The sequence below is a fragment of the Syngnathus typhle genome, linkage group LG2 (genome assembly GCF_033458585.1).
Source record: "Syngnathus typhle isolate RoL2023-S1 ecotype Sweden linkage group LG2, RoL_Styp_1.0, whole genome shotgun sequence".
Taxonomy (NCBI): Eukaryota; Metazoa; Chordata; class Actinopteri; order Syngnathiformes; family Syngnathidae; genus Syngnathus; species Syngnathus typhle.
Genome location: NC_083739.1, coordinates 24,433,663 through 24,442,916, shown reverse-complemented (window position 1 = coordinate 24,442,916; position 9,254 = coordinate 24,433,663). Strand labels below are relative to the sequence as shown.

The window sequence follows — 9,254 nt, the reverse complement described above, 5'->3', positions numbered from 1 at the left end:
CCCCATCTACTGGGGAAACGCAGTCATTGCAGGCAAAATGAGCAAAAAAAAAAAAAAAAAAAAGTTTAATAATACAATTTATTCAGGGTTGGCGGGCCGGATTAATCGGTCCCGCGGGCCGTATCCGGCCCGCGGGCCGTAGTTTGGTGACCCCTGAGCTAAGGCGTTATAGCCCGCTCTAAATGTCAAGTGACGTCATTCATGTCCTCCTTTCCGTTCGTTAAGTATTTCTGAATGTGAAACTAACATTGAGAGAGAAACTGGTTAGTTAAGACAAGTCAGATTTCTTCATACAACCCTTACTCACAGATATTCCTCAAAAGACTTCGCATGATATTTTAATTCTAATCAGTGTCTGAGTGTCCCTAAACAAAATGTTGACGCTGATTTTGAATGTCTGTTTGACCTATAAAATCTTACACAGTATGGTTTACGGTGCCTTGTAATTTGCAGAAAAGATTCCACCTGTTGGTGAACCCAACTCTTAATTCATATACATTACAAGGTATTTTATATTACATATTATATTATTACAGTATTACAGTATTACTATGATCATAAAAACCTGATGTGGTAGCAAAAAATTAAGAGGAGCTTCTGAATCTACATGAAATGTTGAAATTTTACTTCCATCTCTGATTTAAAAATTATGTAAAAAAAATGATGACCATTGTTATCTTTCAAATCATGACCAAAAGAACTATGGTCTTGTAAAATATGAGATAGGAGCCGGATAAGAGAAGAGCGACAAGGCAGAAAGAGAAAAGCCAGAATGCATGTATTCAGCGGTGATGGTCTTGGCCAATCACAGTGTGTGGCAACCATCTATGCTTTGTGATTGGATGCTGGTCAAAGGCAGAGAGCGAGAGAAATGGAGAGGAAGAGGAGAAAGAAACTCTTCACCATTTCATCTATTTTTCCTACAATGGGATGCCTTGCACGCGGATCCATCATGGCGCCTGCCTTTTCCCACCAGGAGGAGCAAGACTGAGGAGCCGACGTTGTGGATTCTTCCTGTCATTCTCCGCTGTCCAATTTCTCCCCACCCCCCATCCCCCTTCCCCCGTGCCATCCTCGCCTTCCTTACAGCACGTAAAACCTGGCCTGCAGCAAGCATGGGGTGTCACCTCACAAGGACCAAGGTGAGTGACCTTTTCCAGGGAGGAAATCAAGTCAAAGACATGTTTCTTTGGATACTTGTTGATTTGTGGTTACTATGGAAATAAGGTTCAAAATATTGTGCTGAAACTGGTTGTGGTTATGTGCTATGAACACATCTGGGGAAACCTTTTTCTAAGTCGCTTTGGTACCTTTCTCAGATCAGCATTTAAAATCTCAAAACTACTTGTTCAATTTTCACATCATTGTGTCAATTTTGCATATCAAAAAATGTTGATCATGTACAATCCTCACCCATTTACTACATTATTATTCATCATGTTGGGCAGCCAAACTCTGAGTGGTCCATTTACCACAAAAACTGTGATGAAATGGGGAAAAATAAAAAAATTAGAAGATTTAAAATGCAAAAAATTAGAAATGGGGATGTTCGATCAGTATTTTGTGGTACTGATACCAATCGTCCATGAGTGTGATTGTCCGAAACTGAGCCAATACTGATCACATGTGTCACGGATCGGATGGAGCCAGGGAGACCAAATGGAGCTTGGACCAGGGTTTATTGAGGGAAAAGGTAGTTGGAAGGGAGGGTGAGGGGAACAAACCAACAGAACCGGCAAACTAACATAACTTAACGGAGGCAGCGAGACAATGGTAACCAACAGAAGAACAGACCAACTTGCAGAGAAACTAACCGAACAGAAAGACGAGACAAAACGACAGGGGAGTGAGAGGTAGACAGGACTTACAAACCGGATTCGGTTGAAGTTGGGAAATTATGTAAAATGTAAATAAATGTAAAATACAATGATTTGAAAATCCTTCTCAACCCATATTCAATTAAATACACTACAAAGACAACATATCTAATGCTCTAACTCAGGGGTCCCCAACCCCCGGTCCATGGACTGGTACCGGTCCGCGGAGCATTTGGTACCGGTCCGCACAAGAAAGGAAAAATAATTGCATTAATTCCGAAATGATCTTTTATTTTGAAAAGTGACCGGATTCTCTCCTACATCTCGGTCAGGCGAACGCTAGTTTGTCACCCACAAGCTAGCAAAATGAATAAAAAACAAACGTCTTTGAAAAGTTTCGTTGTGTAGGGGAAAAGGCCCAGTGATGAGACAGAATAAGAGCCGACGACTCCCAAGAAAAAGAAACCTGAAAAAGACTATACCAGGAGTCCTACTTAAAATACGGCTTTATTGCAACAGGTGACGCTCACGCACCGAGCCCAGTTTGCATAATATGTGGCGGAACCGCTTCCGTTATTCAACAGTCCAGGGTCTTCCCTGTCGTATTTTACGCTTCATAATGCGCCACACATTTTCAATGGAAGAGAGGTCTGCAAGCGGGCCAGGGGAGAACCTGGACTCTTTTACGTCGGAGCCACGCTGTTGTTACGCGTGCAGAATGTGGCTTCTTGCTGCCAGTGTTTCCAAAAAAAAAATTGAAAAGTGGACTCATCAGACCACAAAACACTTTTCCATTGTGCATCGGTCTCACGCAGTTGTGGACAAAGTGGTGAACCTGTTGGTTTTTAAGGCAGTGCCGTCTGAGGGATCGAAGGTCACGGTCATTCAGTCTTGGTTTCCGGCTGTGTCACTTACATGCAGTGACTTCACCAGATTCTCTGAACCTTTTGATGATATTATGGACCGTAATGTTGAAATCCCTGAATTCCTTGCAATTTTGCATTGAGAAATGGTTTTCTTAAATGTTTTCTATTCTACAACTATTTTCTTACGCAGTTGTGGACAAAGTGGTGAACCTCGCCCCATCCTTGCTTGTGAATGACTGATCATGTTTGGGGAGGCTCCTTTTATACCCAATCATGGTACCCACCTGTTCCCAATTAGCCTGATCACGTGGGATCTTCCAAATAGGTGTTTGATGAGCTTTTCTCAGCTTTCTCAGTATTTTTTGCCACTTTTCCCAACTTCTACTGGACGTATTGCAGCCATGAAATTCCAAGTTAATTATTAATTGGCAAAAAATAATTAAGTTGATCAGTTTGAACATTAAATATGTTGTCTTTGTAGTGTATTCAATTGAATATGGGTTGAGAAGGATTTTCAAATCGTTGTATTTTGTTTTAATTGACATTTTACACAATTTCCCAACTTCAACCGAATCCGGTTTGTAAATACACGACAGGTAACGAGAGGCAGGTGACTGTGATTACATAGATTATGAGGTGACGCAGGAGGGGAGGGGCGACGCGAACAGAAACCATGGCAAACATATACACATAATAAAACGACTGGGGACGAGTCGTGACAACGTGGCTTTGGTATAAAATCTTCAATTTAGAACTACCAATTTTTCTTATAATCAATTAATCTTTTATAACAGATTGTGTGAAGCTGAAGTGAAACTGAATTGAATTGCTCTATTGAGTCAACGTTTTATTTTATTTGACTGTACAGTATTTGTATTTGGCGGCGCACTGGTTTGCATGTGCGCCTCACAGTTCAGAAGTTGCAAATTCAATTCTGGCTCCAGTCTCCCTATGTGGAGTTTGCATGTTCTCTCCGTGCCTGCATGGGTTTCTCCTGGGTACTCCGGTTTCCTCCCATATCCCAAAAAACATGCTTTTCGATTGAGCACTCAAAATTGCCTGTGGGTCTAAGTGTGAATGGTTGTTTGTCTATGTGTGCCCTGTGATTAGATTGTAACCAATTCAGGGCCTTGGCTGTCTGATGCCCGACTACAGAAGGTGGCTCAAGGATCGTGGAATGTCACTTCTCTGGCAGGAAAGGAGCCCCAGCTGGTGTGTGAGGCAGAAAGGTTCAGACAAGACGTAGTCAGACTTACCTCCACACACAGCTTGGGTTCTAGTACCAGTCCTCTCCAGAGGGGTTCGACTTTTTCTCACTCGAGTTGCCCACGATGAGTAGCGCTGAGCAGGTGTGGGCATACTTATTGCCCCCCGCGCCCCTCCGCAAGGTGCCTGTACATTGGGGTTCAGCCCGGTAAGTGAGAGGGTAGCCTCCCTGCGCCTCTGTGTGTGGGGGATGGGTGCTGACTACTGTTTGTGTCTATTCACTAAACAGCAGTTCAGAGTACCCTCTGCTAGAGAGCACTCCTTCTGGGGACTCCGTCATTCTGCTGGGTTACTTCAATGCCCACGTGGGCAATGACAGTGAGATTTGGAAAGGTGTGAATGGGAGGAACAGCCCCACGGATCAAAACTCGAGTAGTGTTCTATTATTGCGCAACATATAATCAATAATCAATCCGCATTAATAATGAACATCATGTTCAAGGATAAGGGTGTCCATGTGTGTACTTGACACTAGGACACTTTCGGCCGCGGTTCGATGATCGACTTTATTGTCGTTTCATCGGATTTGAGGCCGCATGTTTTGGACACTCAGGTGAAGGGAGGGGCAGAGCTGTCAACTGATTGTGTGTTGGATCTGATGGTGGAGCAAGATGCCGGTTCACACTGGCAGACCCAAACGTATTTTGAGGGTTTGCTGAGAACGTCTGGCAGGATCCCCTGTCAGAAAAAACTTCAACTCCCACCTCTGGCAGAGCTTTGCCCACATCCCATGGGAGGCGGATGACATTGAGTCTGAGTGGACCATGTTCCGTGTCTCCATTATTGAGACAGCCGATTGGAGCTGTGGCCACAAAGTGGTTGGTTCTTTTGTGGAAGCAACCCCCGAACCCACTGGTGGACACCGGCAGTAAGGTATCCCATCAAGCTGAAGAAGGAGTCCTATTGGGCTCTTTTGGCCAGTGGGACTCCAAAGGGAGCTGACAGGTACCAAATGGCCAGGCGGAACACGGCTTCGGCGGTTGCTGAGACAAAAACCTGAGTGTAGGAGGAGTTCAGCCAGGCCATGGCGAAGCTTTGTATTATAGTCATGGCGACCTCCAGACGCCTTCGAGGAAATTTTTGTCCACCATCCAACGTCTCAGGAGGGGGAAGCAGTGCACTGTTAACACTGTGTACAGTGGCGATGGAGTGCTGCTGACCTCGACTCGAGACGTCGCGATGGCTGGATGGTCGGATGGATGGATGGATGGCTAGATATTAAACAAATTGAGTAAGTCATTTTGATACTATGTGAATTGGATAGAAGAGGCAAAGTCGAAAGTCAAAGTGAAGTCAAAGTCTGCTTTATTGTCAATCCCTTCATATGTCAAGACACACAAAGAAACCGAAATTCTGTTTCCTCTATCCCACGGTGACGAGACATAGTACACGATAGACTTACAAGTAGACGACACAAAATAAAAACAAGAAGGCACAAACAATAAATAATAAATAAATAATATGAGTGATGAATAAATAATAAACAAATAACCCAATAAAAAAGAGGAGCAAAACTGAGCCAGAGTGCATACAGCAGACAGTAAGCATAGCGCAAAGTACAGGACGCTACTAGGGATGGGCGGATCGATACCAAAATATCGATATATCGATCCAGGCTGCTTATTTTTGAGTATCGATCTCCCTAGCTAAAATATCGATACTTACAATTATTTAATTATATTTTTTCTCATTTTTTTTCTGCACCAATTTGACGACTTGCACTCATGCTAGCACTACTTTTCCTTCCGCCTGCTGCACCGGCGTATCCTGCTCTGCTCTGCTCTGCTCCCGCCCCCTTTTCTCACAAGCCAAGCCCTCCTCTCCGCCCCCCGTTCCAATCCAAACAAACACAAACAAGCATGGCCACGGCGGCGGCCCAGTCCGAACGCAAGAGAAGTCTGGTTTGGGGATATTATATTTTACTTAACAACAACGAGGCAAAATGTGAAATATGTCACAAATCAATTAATTATTGTGGCAACACCACAAACTTGACAAAACATTTAAGCAAAATTCACCCCACGGTTCATGAAGAGCTGCAGTTGAAACGTGCCGCAGACACTAAGGCAGCCACACCGAGGCTAAGGTACCAAAGTACCTTAGAAGCAGCGTTTCAGAAAGGCAAGACATATCCAGGTATCAGGTGCTAACCAAAAATCGTAAGCATTTGTGGTTGATGTGCTATTTGAAGCAATAATTACTACGCTTTAGTCAGTCATTTATAAATAAAGTTTTCCCCTTTTCAATTTGTGGTCGAACGCCATACGTTTTATTTGTAACTCCACTTCCTATAAACAACACTAAAGTATTACAATATTAAATGTAAGTATCCAGTGGCTTTACAAATTGATAGTTTTGCTGCTCATGACGATTAAGCCCTGCATCTCTGTTGGTACCATGTCTCTTTTTAGATTATACTAAAAGACAAAACTTTTTCCCAACAACAGAGAGAGAGAGAGAGAGAGAGAGAGAGAGAGAGAGAGAGAGAGAAAGAGAGAGAGAGAGAGAGAGAGAGAGAGAGAGAGAGAGAGAGAGAGAGAGAGAGAGAGAGAGAGAGAGAGAGAGAGAAAAGTAAAGAATAGCTCCTTTTTATTAAAGTTATACTATTAATATGCATCTTCCACTAATGCACTAATGTCTAAAAAGGTTAATAATACATGTACATGACGTAATACTTTTTTCTACAAAATTCAATAGATGACTCTCCAAGAGAAAGAATGCCACTGCATTAAATTGTCTTTTTGGCGGGAAATTACACTTCCGGTATCGATATCGGATCGAATATCGGGTATTTTGGGTAGGAAATACTTGGTATCGGATCGATTCCAAAATCATTGGTATCGCCCATCCCTAGACGCTACGCAGGAAGGGGGAGCGAGTTCAGGATCCTAACAGCCTGGAGTATGAAGCTGTTGGTGAGTCTGGTGGTGCGGGAGCGAAGGCTCCTGTACCTCTTACCAGAGGGCAGAAGATCAAACAAAGAGTGAGCGGGGTGACTCACATCACTCACAATCGTGGTCGCCTTGCGGGTGAGATGGGAGATGTAAATGTTTTTCAAGGAGGGGAGTGAAGCACCAATAATCTTACCAGCCGAAGTATAGGCGACGCTGGGCTTTCTTCGCCAATGATGCGGTGTTGGTGGACCAGGAGAGATCCTCACTGATGTGCACCCCCAGGAACCTGGCGCTGCTCACCCTTCCGGAAGTCAACAACAATCTCCTTGGTCTTGTTGACGTTCAGCAGGAGGTTGTTGTCCCTGCACCACGTGGTCAGAAGGTCAACCTCCAGCCTGTATTGAGTCTCGTCTCCCTTGGCAATGAGACCCACCAGAGTCGTGTCGTCAGCAAACTTCACTATGCGGTTGTCGCTGTAGGTTGCAGTGCAGTCATGTGTCAGGAGGGTGAAGAGCAACGGACTGAGCACGCAGCCTTGGGGGGCCCCTGTGCTCAGCGTGATGCTGGCGGAGATTTTGTCGCCAACACGTATCACCTGTGGCCTCTGACAGAGGAAGTCCAGTAGCCAGTTGCAGAGGTAGGTGCTGAGGCCCAGCTTGTCAAGTTTGCTGATGAGACGTTGTGGCACAATAGTGTTGAAGGCAGAACTGAAGTCCACAAACAGCAATCTCACATACGAGTCCCTTCTCTCCAGGTGGGTGAGGGCCGAGTGGATCGCAGAGCAGATGGCATCCTCAGAGGACCGTTTGGCACGGTACGCAAACTGGAAGGGGTCGATGATGGGGGGGGAGAACGGATCGGATGTGCTCCAAGACAAGCCGCTCAAAGCACTTCATGATGATGGGCGTAAGTGCCACGGGGCGGTAGTCATTGAAGTCAAAGTCAGCTTTATTGTCAATCTCTCCACATGTCACAACACACAAAGAGACCGAAATTACGTTTTTCTCTATCCCACGGTGACGAGACACAACACGATAGACATACATGTACGCGACACAATATAAAAACAAGAAGGCAAAAATTCAAACAATCAATAGTAAGAGTGATGAATAAATAATAAATAAACAGATAACACAATAAATAACGGAGCCAGCAAGCATAGCGCAAAAGTAAAAAACATCATAAACAAAAAGGCACAAACAATAAATAAGAGTAATAACAAATAATAAATAATAAGAGCCAGTGTGCATTCAGACAGTTCAGACAGTAAAAGTACAGGACGCTACGCAGAACGGGGGAGCGAGTTCAGGATCCTAAAAGCCTGGAGTATGAAGCTGTTTGAGAGTCTGGAGGTGCGGGAGCGCAGGCTTCTGTACCTCTTCCCAGAGGGCAGAAGCTCGAACAAAGAGTGAGCGGGGTGACTCGCATCACTCACAATCGTGGTCGCCTTGCGGGTGAGATGGGAGGTGTAAATGTCCTTCAAGGAGGGGAGCGAAGCACCAGCAATCTTACCAGCAGTGTTCACTATGCGCTGCAGGGCCTTCAAGTTGTAGTCAGTGCAGCCGCCACCCCAAACAGCAATACAGCTGGAGAGGACGCTCTCAATGGTGCCGCGGTAAAATGCAGTCATGACGGCCGAAGGAGCGCTCGCTCGCCTGAGTTTCCGCAGGAAGTACAGGCGGCGCTGGGCTTTCTTTGCCACTGATGCGGTGTTGGTGGACCAGGAGAGATCCTCACTGATGTGCACCCCCAGGAACTTGGCGCTGCTCACTCTCTCAACCACAGCACCGTCGATGGTCAGCGGCAGGTGTTGGGTGTGACCCTTCCGGAAGTCCACAACAATCTCCTTGGTCTTGTCGACGTTCAGCAGGAGGTTGTTGTCCCTGCACCACGTGGTCAGAAGGTCAACCTCCAGCCTGTATTGAGTCTCGTTTCCCTTGGTGATGAGACCCACCAGAGTCGTGTCGTCAGCAAACTTCACGATACGGTTGTCGCTGTAGGTTGCAGTGCAGTCATGCGTCAGGAGGGTGAAGAGCAGCGGACTGACCACGCAGCCTTGGGGGGCCCCCGTGCTCAGCGTGATGCTGGCGGAGATTTTGTCGCCAACACGTACTACCTGTGGCCTCTGACAGAGGAAGTCCAGTAGCCAGTTGCAGAGGTAGGTACTGAGGCCCAGCGCGTCAAGTTTGCCGATGAGGCGTTGTGGCACAATGGTGTTGAAGGCAGAACTGAAGTCCACAAACAGCAACCTCACATACGAGTCCCTCCTCTCCAGGTGGGTGAGGGCCGAGTGGAGGGCAGAGCAGATGGCATCCTCAGAAGACCGCTTGGCTCGGTACGCAAACGGACGTCGCCTTCACAGCTCTGCGGCGCGGGCTCAGGTTGTACGTGTTGGCGACAAAATCTCCGCC

The 9,254-nt window shown here is 45.9% G+C and overlaps 1 protein-coding gene across 2 annotated transcripts in view; it reads left to right on the top strand.

The window, feature by feature from the left end:
• The first annotated feature begins 875 nt into the window (after positions 1 to 875).
• LOC133149984 (uncharacterized) overlaps positions 876 to 9,254 on the top strand; it is a 41,510-nt gene continuing 33,131 nt past the window's right edge. Inside the window, exons 1-2 of one of the 2 annotated variants that reach the window (XM_061272232.1) lie at positions 7,341 to 7,480; positions 7,598 to 7,749. In XM_061272232.1, the coding sequence (XP_061128216.1) occupies positions 7,705 to 7,749 (45 nt within the window). In that variant the 5' untranslated portion in view covers positions 7,341 to 7,480; positions 7,598 to 7,704. Of the gene's footprint in view, positions 1,143 to 7,340; positions 7,481 to 7,597; positions 7,750 to 9,254 lie in introns of those variants that run through there. The other variant, XM_061272233.1, reaches the window with a different exon arrangement.